The sequence below is a fragment of the Mesoplodon bidens genome (genome assembly GCF_964165515.1).
Source record: "Mesoplodon bidens genome assembly, chromosome: 18".
NCBI classification, from domain to species: domain Eukaryota; kingdom Metazoa; phylum Chordata; class Mammalia; order Artiodactyla; family Ziphiidae; genus Mesoplodon; species Mesoplodon bidens.
The window spans coordinates 4,738,352-4,753,819 of record NC_138175.1 but is presented as its reverse complement, the minus strand read 5'-3'; the positions used below and the strand labels follow the sequence as shown (position 1 = coordinate 4,753,819).

At 51.1% G+C, this 15,468-nt stretch overlaps 1 protein-coding gene across 1 annotated transcript in view; it reads left to right on the top strand.

The window, feature by feature from the left end:
• Window positions 1-13,507, top strand: part of CRISPLD2 (cysteine rich secretory protein LCCL domain containing 2) — a 66,076-nt gene extending 52,569 nt beyond the window's left edge. Inside the window, exons 14-15 of the mRNA XM_081217741.1 lie at window positions 1,266-1,399; window positions 11,127-13,507. Coding sequence (XP_081073867.1) covers window positions 1,266-1,399; window positions 11,127-11,181 — 189 coding nt within the window. The 3' untranslated portion in view covers window positions 11,182-13,507. The remainder of the gene's footprint in view (window positions 1-1,265; window positions 1,400-11,126) is intronic.
• The last annotated feature ends 1,961 nt before the right edge of the window (window positions 13,508-15,468 follow it).

Here is a 15,468-nt window from a genome sequence, read left to right as displayed (position 1 = left end):
CCCAGCAAGTGTTTAAAATACTCAGTCTCGGGCTTCACCCCAGAGCAATTGAATCTGGGGGTGGGAGGGATGGGAAGGGCGGGGACCTGGGCATCATCTTCACGTAAAGATGCTGCAGGTGGCTCTGAGCTGCAGTGAGGGTGGGGACTCGCTGCCAAGGCCAGTGTCAGGTTCCAGCACAGGCCAGACGCAACGACCGTGGAAGAGGCAGGAGGGTGCTACCCACCTGGTTCTTAACCTTGAGTGTGTGTCAGGGTCACCTGGCCCTCACCTGGGGAGGTTCTGAGTCAGTAGCTCAGGGTGAGGCCCAGGAGCCTGCATCTTTAGCAGGTACCAGCCATCCCACCCCTGAATGAATTTCCCCAACTTTGGGAAATGTTGATTAGTTACTCTCAGACAGTCCAATCTGAGGACCATTTTTCTATTGGATAAATGAAGACCCTAATGAAAGTTTAACTTGACAATTTTGTTACCCAGGAATTAGATGATTTGATGACTTTAGAAAACAACACATCCTACCCTTGCTTGAAAACCCAGTGGCTCCTCTGGCACCTGGAATGAACCCAGACCCCACCCTGTGGCCCTCACAGACCCACGTGACTGGCCCCTTCTCACCTCTCCCCCTCTCCTGCCACATTCTGCTGGACTCACTGTATTCCAGCCACCCTGTCCCTCCTTCTGTACTTTGGACATGACAAGTTCATTCCCACTCCAGGGCCTTTGCACGAGCTGCTCCGTCTGCCTGGGACACTCTGCCCAGAGATATTCCCATGGCTGTGGCTGGTTCCCATGTTGTCACTCTGATCTGAGCTCAAATGTCACATCAAGAGCAGTCTTCCCTTGTTAACCGTTCTAAAAAGCGTTCCCTCCACCAGCCATTTTATCTCATGGTCTGGTTTTGTTTTCTTCATAGCCTGAGTCCCTTGTTTGTGTTTGTCCATCTCCCTTGACTCCATGAAGGCAGAGTCTTTATTTTGTTCCCCGCTGAATCCTCCTATATCCAGTACAGTGCCCGGCACATAGTAGGTGCTCAGAAAATATTTGTTGATAAAATGAACAAATGAATGAATAGATGGATGAGGCCAGGTCTCCCTGGAGAGACCACTGAGGAATCCAGGTAGCCATGGTTACTTCCTAGGCCGTGGTTACTTCCTAGGGGTTCCTTGGCCACCAGCCAGGAGGCCAAGTAACGGTTGACCCCAGCAGGGCTCCTTCACCCGAGCACCTGACCTTGACACTGATCACACCTCTTCCTGGACTTTCAGACTTCAAGCATCTGTAAGACCGCTGTGCATGCAGGAGTCATCAGGAACAAGAGCGGGGGTTACGTGGACGTGATGCCCGTTGATAAAAAGAAGACCTACGTGGGCTCTCTCAGGAACGGAGTTCAGTCTGAAAGGTAGGGCTGCGTCCTCAGACCCTCGACACCCAAGGCCAGTGAGGGGCGTTGGAGGAGGGCCAAAGACAGTGCCCTTTAAAATATCAGAACACCCAGGACAAGCCTGTCCTTCTCTTTTCTCTTCCTTTCTTTTTTCACAGTAAGAACTTTTCTCTATGACCAGCACATGTTTTGTAGACAATTTAGAGGCATCAGATAAGCCCAAAGGAAAACAACCATCTGTTACCTCTCACCTGGGAGAGTTGCTGAGATTTTTGTTGCGTGTCCCAAAAAAGGGTCTTTTTTCTATATGTGTGTGTGCGTCCCCCTGCCCACGTCCCCGACAAAACAGTGGGATCAAATTATAGTCACACAGTGGTTATGTATAGCTACATCAGAATGTAGTTGCATTTCGTTACATAAATAAGAGCCGAGTCTGGAGTGCAACAGACCTAGGCTCTGCTTCTTACCAGCTTTGTGACCTTGAGCAGGGCACCGGAGCCTCCCTTTCCTCGCCTGTGACATGGGGATAACCACAGTCTCCACTTTAGGGGGCTATTGGGAGGCTTGATGGAAATGTTGTCTAGTTCTTATTTATTTATTTATTTATTTATTTATTTATTTATTCATTCATTCATTCATTCATTTATGGCTGCGTTGGGTCTTTGCTGCTGCGCGGGCTTTCTCTAGTTGCGGTGAGCGAGGGTTACTCTTCCTTGCGGCGCACGGGCTTCTCATTGCGGTGGCTTCTCTTGTTGCGGAACACGGGCTCTAGGCACGTGGGCTTCAGTAGTTGTGGCACGCGGGCTCAGTAGCTGTGACTCACGGGCTCTGGAGCACAGGCTCAGTAGTTGTGGCGCACGGGCTAAGGTGCTCCATGGCATGTGGGATCTTCCTGGACCAGGGCCCGAACCCGTGTTCCCTGCATTGGCAGGCGGATTCTTAACCACTGTGCCACCAGGAAAGTACCCTGCCTAGCTCTTCTTGCCAGGACACCAGTCACGTTGGATTGGGGCCCACGCTAATGACCGCATTTTAATTTAATCACCTCTTTGAAGTCCCTGTCTCCCAAGTACAGTCATATTCAGAGGGTACCGGGGACTAGGACTTCAACAGATAAACTTGGGGGGCCACAGTTCACCCATACCAGAGGGGAATGCTGAAGATTTTATATTTGAGGGACCGCTTTAGAAAAGGAATGTAAAATCAAGAATACAAAATTTGTCGGGTCCCTTGAAGCCTGGGCTTTCACGGCTCCAGGGAACTTCTCGGCTGTCCCCACCCTCCCAGCCTCCTGGGGCGCTTTGAGCCTCAGGATGGTGCTTCCCAGGTATGGGAAGACCCTGCAAAATCAAGTGACACAGAATCCCAGGGTTCTGAGCTAGAGTTAAGAGCTTCTGCATTTTCTCCTTCAAAGTCTGCAACCTCTGTTTGGGAAAAGCGTAATGAAGGGAAATTCCATTGATTTAATGGGAGGGAAATGAAGCAGCTGATTAGGTGGAATTTCCTGGCCAGGCTGGAAAGAAATCCCAGGACACCAATCTCTTGAGCTCTTTGTGCCCCTTTAAGAGAAACTGTCTTGGTGAGAAGCTGGTAGGCTGGGCTTTGTTTTCTATTCCCACCTTAGAGAGAGAAGACCCCAGCAGCCGCCACCCCCATCCCAGGGCTGGGACACAGGTGGGTGTCTGGGGAGGGTTAGGGACTGAGAGGGGCTCCCCGAAAGTGTCTTCTTCCCCACTGTTAACTCCCCCGCCACCTGTAGTTCTCCCTGCCCAAAGGACCCGCCCAAATTGCGCTGTCATTATAAGTAGAGTGGCCCCTTGGTATCTATGGGGCCTTGGTTCCAGGATCCCCCAAAGATACCCCAATCTGCGGACGCTCAGGTCCTTATATACAGTGTCAGAGTACAGGAGGCTGTCTACATCCACGGACTCCACAGCCGTGGATGATTGAATCGTGGGTGCGCGGATGCCGAGCCCGCGGATACAGAAGGCTGACTGTATCTTCTTCCAGGCGGCCTTTCCCAGGCCCCAAGGTGGCTGATGCCCACCGCACTATTCAGAAAAGTTTTAGCAAGTGGAGATTCTGCTCCCTTCCTTCTCGAACCCTTTCCCCCTGAGTAGGTCCTGCGTGCTGAAATCTGTGGTGATGTCTGGGTGAGTTTCCCAAGCTTTGGAGGGGAAAATGATAGCACCTACCCCCTGGGGTGGTGGTAAAACAGTGGGTCTCCAAGTGGCTCCCAGGCCAGCAGCATCCAGATCAATGGGGGCTTACTAGAAAAGCACATTCTGCGGCCCACCTCAGACAGACCCTCGGGGAACGGGCTGGGCGGTCTGCGTGGATCTGCCCTCTGGGAGTCCTGATGCCCACTGGAGGGTGAGAGCCGCTGCTGTGAGGGTGATGCAAGGGTGACCACGTCCCTGGCACACAGTCGGCACTGTCCATGATTCTGAGAGTTTGTGATGAAGAGTCATTGATTTACTACATATTCAGGGTGGCCTGGACCGGTGCTAGGATCCGTGGGCACCAGGATGATAGAGTCCACCCTGCACGTACAGAGGGAAGAGGCCAGGCCAGGAGGGCACACAGCGTCCGATGGCGTTGGCGAGCCCGCTGCGCTGCTCACCAGCTGGGTGTCCTTGGGCATGCAGTCTCCCCACGCTTCGGTCCCTCCTCTGTCAGTGGCTACTGTGAGGATTAAATGAGACAGTATGTGCAAAGCACTCCCGCAGTGGCTCTGAGTAAGTGTCCGATAGATCCGCTGGCCTCGTTGCTATGACATAACCTCTAAGGCCTGTTGCAAACCTCAAGACGCTATGGTTCTTTTCACGTAGGGGCAACTAACTCGATTGTAGGAAATAACCTACATGGATTATCTTCTGGACAAGGGCAAAAGCATCCTACAGGAATTATTTTTTCGCCCTGGCATCCATCCTTTCCACCTGCACTCACCCATCAGGTGGCATATGCGTGGTGAGCCCTTACGATGTCCCAGGCACTGGGACCTAGCAGGGAACACACAGGCTGATCTCTGCCCTGGTGGGGCTTATCATCTAGCTGGGGGACAGACCATGCAGAAATGACAACATCAGTAGCAGGGCACAGGCATCATGGCTATGGAGGGAGGTACCAGGGAGCTGAGTACACCAAGTGGTGCCCCATCTTACTCTCTGGAGGTGCCTCCCCGGCGACGTGGCTCCTATAGAGACATCTGAATGCCCCAGGCAGGGCCATGCCCCATCCTCCCCTTGTTTAGATGGGACCTCAGTGGCCCTCTGCGTAGAAATGAGGGCTGAGAAATTTCCCCAGAGCCTGTTCCCATTACGAGCTCTGGGAACCCAGCCTGGGGCCGGAGGGTGGCTCTGTCCCCAATGTCTGCTGAGACCCTGGAGTGGTCACAGCAATCCCAAGGGAGATGTGGACACTGGACATATGGCAACCCGTTCACAGTAAGCTGCATTCTAAATTTAGGGAATCCTTCAATCCATCAAACAAACAAACAAAACCTCCTATACAGAATTCTCAGGATACGGGCCAAAAGTTGTTTCTGCTTCAGAGTGGCTTTGGTTTAGCAATTGTCTGTTTTTAGAGGATTTCCTGAAAGTTTTGAAAGATGACCATGCATAATTGGGATAATGTAAGAGGACAGGCACTTTCTCTCTCACGCACATGCCCATGAAGGAAGGGAAGGAAAAGGGGTGTGGAAGAGCTTCAGATGTTGGGACCAGGATTTGTCCAGATGTTCTCAGAAAGAAGCTGGACATCGGGATGAATATCAGTTCAGGATTTTTTCTGAGACCAGGGCCATTTTTTTTTTTTTTTTTTTTTTTGCAATACACAGGCCTCTCACTGCTGTGGCCTCTCCCGTTGTGGAGCACAGGCTCCAGACACGCAGGCTCAGCGGCCATGGCTCACGGGCCCAGCCACTCCATGGCATGTGGGATCCTCCCAGACCGGGGCACGAACCCGTGTCCCCTGCATCAGCAGGCGGACTCTCAACTACTGCGCCACCACGGAAGCCCCCAGGACCATTTTTTAAGGCAGATTTTACAATGAGATTGGGAAATATACCACACAATGACAGATAACATCCTTGGTCCCTTGGTTTTAACAGATATAACCTATTTACAGAGGTTGATGGTATATATGTGGATGGACCTTTATCCAAATAGTAGACTCACTGAACTAGCATTTATGGGGCAGCTCCTGTGTGCTGGGCACTGTCCTCGGGGCTGGAGCCATGGCAGGGACGGAAGAGACAAACATCTTCATCCTCAGGGGCCTCTGTTTACTGCGGCACGTCCCAGACGCGTGCCGCGAGCCACATATGGGATTTTAAAGTTTCTAGTAATCACAGTAAAAAGAAACAGAAGGGAGAATTTAGAGTATATTTCATTTAATCCAGTGTATCAAAAATATTATCTTCAATACGTATGAATAGAAGAAGTATTGATGAGAAACTTGCGCTCTCCTTTATTCATAAAGGAGACCTACCGGGTGTTTGCACACAGAGCATGTCTCAGTTTGGGCAAGCTGCATTTCAAGCACTGGGTAGCCACTGTGAGCTCCGGGAGTCTCAAGGGTTGGGCGTCTGAAAATCTCTTGACATGTCCAGAAACTCTGGGAAGCAGAAACCATTGAGCTGTTAGTTCCAGACCGAATGAGCTTAGCACTCTCCCCCAGGCCGGCTGGACCCAGGCTGCACTGGTTTCCTCTGCCATCTCCCTCCCTCCCTGTACCCACTTCCTAGCACTCTTAAGATCTGTACACACATTAGCTCATCTCGTCCTCCCAACAGCCCCATGCGGCGGGGACCACAGTTTATCAGTAAGGAAAGGGAGGCACAGAGAGGTAAAGCAACTTGCCCAAGGTCACTCAGCCAACAAGCAGCAGGGCCAGGACTTGAACCCAGGATGCCTGCTGCAGCACCCATGCTTGTCACCAGCACACAGGACTCCTCACGGCAGCCAAGTCGTTGACCTTGGGACACAGGCCCTTCCCAGAAGGGGTTGGGGTGAGCCTTACAGTCCTAAGGTATACTTGTTTGTCACCCTAAAAATATTTATTAGAAAAGAAATACATACTTATTATTTAAATAATATGTCTAGGGATTAGAAAAAAAGAGTTCCTGCAGGCACCCCATTAACCTCTGTGAACTGCTTATTTAGAGCCCTTCCAGGCCTTTTTTTCCCCCTGGGCAACACACATAAAAATGAAAATGGAGATTATGTATACACCCTGCTCTGAAATTTTTTTCTCTAAAAAATATTTCAGATTTCATGAAATAAGATGAAGAGGTTTGATGATTCCTTGGGGATTGGGCTTTTGTGTGGATAACTTGTTCATTGCTGTGCATGTACCCACCGTTCTCCTGATGGGAGAATGAGGCTTAAACCTAGCAGGGTGACGGTATCCATGGGGCTTTGAGCGCCTGCTAAATGCGAGGCACTGACTCAGATGCTTTCCCTGGATAAGCTCATTCACTTCCTACCGGGTCCCTGAGGAGGGGGTACTTTTATGGACCCTGTTTACATACGTGGGAAGTGAGACTCAGAGAAATAGATTAACCACCCCAAGGTCCAACAGATAAGATCTGAAACTGTGTCCGACTCTTGAATTTTCCTGGAAGATCAGTAGAGGGTGAGACTGGGGGAGAACAGGGTTAGAATCTTAAAAAGAAAAATTGTGTATGTATGTATAACACACACACATATATAAATACAAATATGTACGTGCATACATATAAGTGATATTAATAATAAACAAGATATTGCACATTTAAAAGCCAGAAGAGCAATACTCTGCCATCCTTTTTTTTTTTTGCGGTACGTGGGCCTCTCACTGTTGTGGCCTCTCCCGTTGCGGAGCACAGGCTCCGGACGCGCAGGCTCAGCGGCCATGGCTCACGGGCCCAGCTGCTCCGCGGCATGTGGGATCTTCCCGGACCGGGGCACGAACCCGTGTCCCCTGCATCGGCAGGGGGACTCTCAACCATTGCGCCACCAGGGAAGCCCACTCTGCCATCCTTTTATCGCTGGGTTCCATGACTCCATGGGGTCAGCGGCCAACCGGTGGATGACCCCTCCGTCCCTCCCAGGACGGATGGCTGGCTGTCCTCTGTCTTTAATCCAGTCTGTGTTGTGTGCTGCCGCACGCCGATCAATTCCTGCCTGAGTAATTTTCACCAGCAGGAGTGAGCCTCCAGGACGCAGCCTTATGCCTTGCAGCTCCTGGAGGACCTGCAACTTCCCGCCTCCGAGGGGCTCCCAGCCTCTGAGTCCCCCGACTGCGATGCGGGGTTGGCCAGCGTGGTCCTCAGGGATGGCATGGCCACAGCCCACCCATTTAGGATAAGGGTTAGGAAAGGGTCCCAGAACATCGACAGACCTGCGTCCACCTCCCAGCTGTACCTGGAACAGGCGTTGGATTTGGGGCAAATCGCATCCCCTCTCAGAGCCTTGGTTCCCTCTCTGTAAGTGGAAGGAGCCCTAGATATCTCGTGCAGGGCTGTGAGGCATGGACGGGGTAAGATTACTTAAAGGATGGAGGCGGCGTCTGAGGTATGGTGGTGTGTGTGCCGGGTACAGCTGCTGGCACGAAGAGTTGAGCCCTGGAGCCGAGGGCAGGGTGAGTGGCCATCAGAAGCCTGCAGTCACTCACCGGGACTGGGCTGGTGTCACCGCCCGAGGCTGCAGACACTCGACCTTTCCCAGAGCACCCATCCCAGCTCATCCAGTAGGTCAGCGACCCTTGGGCACTAAGTCAGCCCAAGGGGATGCCCCAGAAGCTTCTCAGTCCAGCTGAGGTTCTTTCCCAGTTCTGCGAGGGGATTTTTGTGCTGGTTTTCCCTCCCTTCCATCCATCCCGCCCTTCCTCCCTCCCTCTCTCCCTCCCTCTCTCTTCCTCTCTCTCTCTTTCTTTCTTTTCCTTTCTCTCCTTCTCCCTTCCTTTTTTCCCCCCTACTTTTCATAATAAGATTAGAGAAACTTCAAGAAATAGCGAAAATAATATTAAGAAATTACTATCATGGGACTTCCCTGGCGGTCCGGTGGTTAAGACTCCGTGCTTCCACTGCAGGGGGCAAGGGTTCGATCCCCGGTTGGGGAACTAAGATCCCGCGTGCCACACGGTGTGGCCAAAACATTTTTTTAAATTAAAAAAAGAGAGAGCAAAGAAATGACTATCATGGAAAACCCCATAGCCAGGAACACCCACTATAAACATTCTGGTATGTTCCCTTCCAGATTTTTCCTGTTTACACACTAACAGCTCATTTCTTATGTGTTTGTTTTGTTTTTTGTTTTTGTTTCTACAAAAAAAAGGGATCAGACTCTCTGCATCGTTCGGTTCATTATTTTCTTTTCAATCGGCAACAGGTTGTGAGTGTCTTTCCGACATTTCCAATGCGTGGCATAGCCATGCTGTCATTTCTGTGGCTCCACGCTATTCCATTGTGTGGCCAGACCATCGTTGCGTTACCCAGAGGACTGACATCTGGGTTGTTTCCTTTTTCTCTTTTGCTCTTGCAAACAGCACAGCAAAGAACATCTTTGCACAAGCCCGTGTGCTTTCCCCACACTTTTCTTAGGTAACTTCCTTTTATCAGAGTAGCCACAGCTACCAAATCGACTTCTTTCTGGGATGCACAGTGTGTCTCTCTCCTGTTGATACCCTGCCCCCTAGGGCTGAGAATAAAATCCTCGCCCCTTACCGGGCAGTCCACACCTACCACCACCCCACCCACTTCTCCAACCTCCTGGTGCATCACCCTCCTTGTCACAGCAGTGCCTGTCACTAGCCTTCTCCAAGATCTCGCCTCAGGGCCTTTGCACCTGCCGGTATCCAACCCCAGACCCTCCCAGCTCCTATACCTCCCATGGCTGGGCCCGCACGTCGTTCAGACCTACATACAAATGCCACCTGCCCGAGGAAGCGTCCTCCTGCTGTTGGGTCTCCAGTAGCCCTCCTCCCCGATCTAATCTGATCCCGTCACCCTGTGCTGTTTTCCTCCCAGGACCCACCACTGTCTGAAATTATTGTATTTCTCACACATATTTAGCTGTTGATCTCCCACCCCCCAGACTGTATAAGCTCCATGAAGGCAAGCATCCCATCGGTCTGGTTAACCCTGTGTCCCTGACACCCAACTTGATGCCTGTACATAGTAGGTCTTCAGTCAACACTGGTTGAATGACAGACAAAATGCTGAGTTCAGCTATTTGTTCAGAACTGCTTGTAGGAGTTTTAATGCCCATTACGAAAATTGTTCAATATCTTTTAGAAAATTCATCCAGTACCTTTTGTGAAAATTGTCCAGAAATGCTGTGCCAATTTACATTCCTTTTCGACACCTGTGGGAGCTACAAACTAGGCTAAAAAGAGTCAGAGGGCAAGATTTAATAAAGGAGATTATTTTATAATTTATCCGATCACACTTGTTTTTCATCAGACACACACAACTGGCAACTTTTCTAGCAGAACCAGAGCTCAGTAAATGTTTGAAGCTTGAACAATAGGGACCACCCCCCCTCCCCGGCCTTGCCTGAAGCAGTGGAAGGGACCACAGCTGGTGTCACATGACACCTAGTCCGCCAGCTGTGTGATGTGTTGAGAAATCCACACCCGGTTGGTTCAGCGGGGCCTGCTCATGCCTTCCGGGTGGGCCAGTTGTTCATTGGGGATGCTTGGTAGGACTGGGCAGGACCTCCAGGAACCTTAGGGGACCAGCCTGGACGACAGCCTGAGTGGCCCCTTGTCCCTGGGTTGTCGGGGGGCCCTGTGCGTGGAGGCACCCACTGCCCCGTCTGTAGAATTGCTGGTAGTGAGTCAACATCACAAAGCCTGGCAGTGGTCCCCAGTGTGGCTTACCCACCACGTGGAACAGCTGAGTGCCTCGTAGCTCCGGGTGATTCTCCCAGACTAGTCATTTGGGCAGAGGACCCAGGGAAATCCTGTAGCCCAGAGGCCTGAGGAGGGCCCTGGAATCTGAGCTTTCGAGAAACGAGCGGGGCGGCCCGGGGTCACTCCACAACTGGATCGTGGAGATGATTGCACTCGCCCCGCCCCCCCATCACTAAAGATCATTGAATGTACACTTCAGAAGTGTGAATTTCATGGCATGTTATATCTTAATGAAGTTTTGGTTTGTTTGTTTGTTTGTTTGTTGTTTTTTAAAGGCGTTCAGTTAGCTAAAGGATTTAGCTCCTATCTTGAGTGGGTGGTTTTTACTGGCTGTGTTGACCTTGCAGAAATTTAATTTCTCCTTTGCCTGCAAAATAGGGATACTAATTGCTCTTCATTGGAAGGAGGTAAAGGCGTATAGAAAATCCTTTGCACAATATCTGAGCCCAGTCGGATCAGTGCGCCCATTTTAGTAACAGGAGCACGTGCATTATTGTTACAATGCCATCCTATTCATCGGTCAAGCAGGTGGCCACTCTCTGGGTTGACAGGTGGTACCAAAAACCAGGCAGAAGTCTTGGAGGCTGGGTTCAGTTCAGGCAGACGGGGGCCAGCAAATTCCAAGTTAACGACCCTGACCTCAGTTGAGACCCAGGTGCATCTGCAGAGGCAAAGGGCTTTGCCGGCTGCTCCCGGCTGGGGCATTCTCTGCTCCCAACAGCTTGGCCAACTGTCCCTCGGCCATGCTTCTTCCACCGCAGGGACTTGGGGACACCCAGTTCCCCCCCTCCTCCCCGCTCCATCCCTGCAGATCTTTCGGTAACATGTGCTCTCCCTTCTTTTTCAGCTTGAGGACCCCTGGAGATGGAAAGGCCTTCCGGATCTTTGCCGTCAGGCAGTGAGCTTGTAGGGTCGGGGAGAAGGGGGCGTCTTCAAGAGGGCTTCGGGGGTTCGCTTTTTATTTTTATTTTGTCATTTGGGGGGTGGGCCGCGGATGTGGAGAGTCAGGAAACTTCCTTTGATTGGCGTTGTGTCCCATCCACCGTGCCTTGGTCTCAGCTCCACACAGGGGAGCATCCTTGGGGTCCTGAGCAGACAGCCGGTGACCATGCTGCTGAGGCCTGGGGGCCTCCCCCTGAGAGGTGTTCTTCTGTGGATGGAGAGAGGATTCCAAAGGATTTGGAGCTGATGCTGCGAGGCATTCAGGGGTGTGGGAAGGGGCGAACTGAGAACGCTCAGGGGAGTTTCAGGGATGGAGTAGAAGGTACCTATTTAAAACATTAAAAAACCCAGGCCGTCCCCACCAATGGAGAAAAATGGGTTTCATGTTTGCTGGTCAGACAAACGGGCCGGAACGAGGGGACTCTGCCCTGGCATCTGTCCTGTTCCCGTCCTGCTCTGTGCAGGCTGGTTCTATACACAGCAGTGCTGGTTTACTTTGAGTTCAGCCGTAACGCCAGAGATGTATCTTGTCTTGGTCCTTCCCTTCGTCCACGTGGCCCATCTCTTTGCTGCCGTGACCTTTGGTCTCACTGAGGACTAATGAACCAGGACCCTTTCTTGATCCCCTCCCTGCTGTAGTTCACGCCCTGCCCAGACTGGTTTCTGTGTCTCCCACCAGGGTCTTTGCTTGGCAAACAGTTCTGTTTGCAGCCCACTTTTTTCTTTCCAACTCCTTGTCTCTATGGGTTCCACTGAGATGTCTAAGAACAGCCAAAGAAGGGCTGTTTTGTCGCTGCCTTTAAAAAATGGCCTTGAATTGTGCAGATTTCCCATCCGTCGGATGACCTATTTTTTAGCAATGAGAGGCATGGTTTCATTCCTCAGTACATTCCTCGCCGAGGTTAGCAGCTCTGGGAAGAGGGACAGCCTGCCGTTATGAAACCATCCTGCGGCATAACAGCAAGAGATGGTAACACACTTGAAGGATTTCTCTTCCTATTTTTGTGAAACAGTTCTTGCCAAATGTTCCTGAGGCTCCGAGGAGTGCGGTGCTCTCTGGCTGCCATCACTGTACAAAACTTTATCATCAGCCTAGACCCAAAACCCACAGTGAAATAAAATACCCTTTTGTAAATAGCATTTCTTTGCAGAAGGTAAAATTCCACCCTCCTCCACCAGGCTGGCCGGTAGATCACTTTTGTGGATGCTGATTTCAAAGTTGATTTCACTCTCCCTCAGAATATTTCAAAGGCAAAAGAACTAGCAGAAGGTTTAAAACGAACCAAAAAACAAACAAAACCTAAGATAGTCTGGACAAGGAACTCCACCTGGGGAACCAAGTTGGTGTGTTGTTTCAGGGCAACCCTAATTAGTGAAGAAACAGAAGGTAAATAGCTTTCCCCCCTCCCACCGAAGGAGTTTGTAAAAGTAATGAAACTCTTAGCTTGACCGAGCTGAAATGAGCAGGACTGTGTTTTTGCTTCGTGCATTGTGGCTTCTTATAATTCGTAAGTACTGACTGTTCGACTCCAAATGTCAGCGCGGAAGAATTTGGTCAGACTGTCAGATACCGCGTCTAGTGCCTGCCAAAGAACCCTCTGGATGCTAGGTATTATGCTGTCGGACTTTCGCTTGTCACCAGGCTTTTATGTCTGTGGCCACGTCCAGACTGCAAACTTGGGTTTTTAGAATTAGTGACGGTCCCGGGGAATTTCAGTAGGTTTGCTTTTGAAGCATCCTGCCGGAGGAAGAATCTGAAACGTCCAATATGAGTGGACACTCTCATTTTGAAATAAAATTCCCGAGTTCCTCATTAACCGGCCCGTCTAATGGGCTAGAAACTCCTCGCCCAGAACCAGACCTTGCTGTCTTTTTCACCTTCACAAACATTTTGAAACTGGAACCATTTATCTTCCGGAAATGGACACAGTGCTACAAAGTATAAGACCTTGTAATCAGGGACCCCCTTCTAATTTAGCGTGTTTAAAGGACCATCGTGCCTTCAGCACTTCACCCATAAACACATGATAACTCCGGCCAACAGTGCTACTGGGCCCCCCAAAATGAACATTTCTGGTGTCCTGATTTGTTCCCCGTCGTGTTCTGATTTTTCATACTGTCTGTAGGCTCACTCAGCCCGCAGCTTACGTGTGTGCTTTTTTCTGTGAAAAATGATGTATTTTACTACTTCCTATGTACAAAAGTTTATTGTAAATGTTGTGTGTGCTTCGCATGAACAGGGACCACGTTGCTGTCGTTTCAATAAAACTGGTTTGATTTCTAAAACGTTTCTGGGACGTATCTTTTACGGACACATCTCAACGGTTTGTGGAATAACACAATGAAAACCTCCTTGCAGGCTTGTTACTTTTTTCTACGCCACCCCTCCCAGGAACGCGGCTCTCGGGGCGTCCAGATGCTAATTGTTGCAGTATTTTCACCTGAGATGTGCGTGAATCATGTGGGGCGGGGGCGGGGCTTGTCGAAACGCAAGTTCCGGTTCCGGGTCCGTCAGGTCTGGGCTGGGGCCTGAGGGGCTGCAGTTTCCACGGGCTCCTGGTGGCGCTGAGACTGCTGACCTGAAAATCACACTCTGCGTGGTGAGTATGACAGGCTTAGCCTCATTCCAGCACCGTCCTAGTCAGCTTGGGCCGCCGCGACAAAGCGCCGCAGGCGGGGGAGCTCACACCACAGAGATTTATTTCCCCACGCTTCCAGAGGCTGGCGGTCCAAGGTCAAGGGGCCGCCGGGCTGCTTTCTCCTGAGGCCTCTCTCCTTGGCTTGCAGATGGCCACCTTCTCACTGTGTCCTCTTCTTTGTTCGCGCATCCCTGGTGTCTCTTCCTCGTCTTATAAGGACACGGGTCCTATAGGATCAGGGCCTTATCCTGTAGACTCTATTTAACTTTATCTCCTTAAAAGGCTCCATCTCCAAATACGGTCATATCAGGCGTTAAGGCTTCAACCTATGCATTTGGGGAGGGGGGACCCCAATTCAGTCCTTAACAGTCACCTTCTTCCCAGGCATCAGCCCCTTTTTGTCCAGTTGAGTCGTGTGTCCCCCTGTGTTCCAAACGCTGTCACCTACAAGCGATTTTGGGAGCTCCTTGCTGACTTTTTCTTCTCGCCATCCACCCTCTGCCTTTTCTTTCATGCGCCTTCTATTTATAACAAGTGCTTCTCATTTTCATTGATGGCGGGGTTAGCTTTCCTTTTTTTTTTTTTTTTTTTGCGGTACGCGGGCCTCTCACTGTTGTGGCCTCTCCCGTTGCGGGGCACAGGCTCCGGATGCGCAGGCTCAGCGGCCATGGCTCACGGGCCCAGCCGCTCCACGGCATGTGGGATCTTCCCAGACTGAGGCACGAACCCGTGTCCCCTGCATCGGCAGGCGGACTCTCAACCACTGTGCCACCAGGGAAGCCCTCCCAGCTTTCCTTTTTAATAAGTATATCTAAGGCTTTTTAAATGTTGATTCTAAAATATCACATAAGCAGGTGTGCAGGTGGGCCGCAGAACCCACGAACATGGGGTAGTAGTGACTGATGTTTGGGAAATGCTGGTTTCTGACGAATGCGTTGTCAAGGCTGTAGAAATGCCCTCCCCATCCCCACTGACAGCAACCCCAGGGCATTGGGAGCCTTCCTTCCGGCTTTCCTCCCGCAGAATCTGCAGCCTTCCTTGGTGTACCTCTTCCTCCTGTTTCTGGAAGTTCTTCTGAGCTCCCAGGATGCCACAATCCTGGGCCCCAAACTTCTGGGCCCCAAACCTCCAACCTACAAACGATGTACTGGCAGCTGAGGAGGGAGCTGGCCCTTCCTTCTTGCAGAATCCGTCTGAGACGCAGCAAAGGTCTGCAGGAGTGCTGTAAGCAGGCTGAATGCCAGCACCACACTGCTTGGGAACCCCCGACAGGGGGCTCTGGCACAAGGTGACACAGGGACAGAGCACGGACTTGGGAGTCCCTGGGTTGCTCCACCTCTTACCCATCGAGGGACCTCAGACAAGTCACTCTTGCCTCTTTGGACCTCAGGCTGCTCATCTAGGAAATGGGAATTTCTCACAGCATCCTCACTGCAGCGCAGAGATTACAGGGGAGCTGTAGGCTGAAAGGTGCTTGACTAATAATGGCAACTCTGTGTACTGGTTGGCATGCTTTGGGGCTGCAGATAACACAAAGGCCATCTAACAGCCCCGGGACTTGTCAGAAAGACAGATTCTCAGGCCCCAGCCTAAATCCAGTGAGTCAGA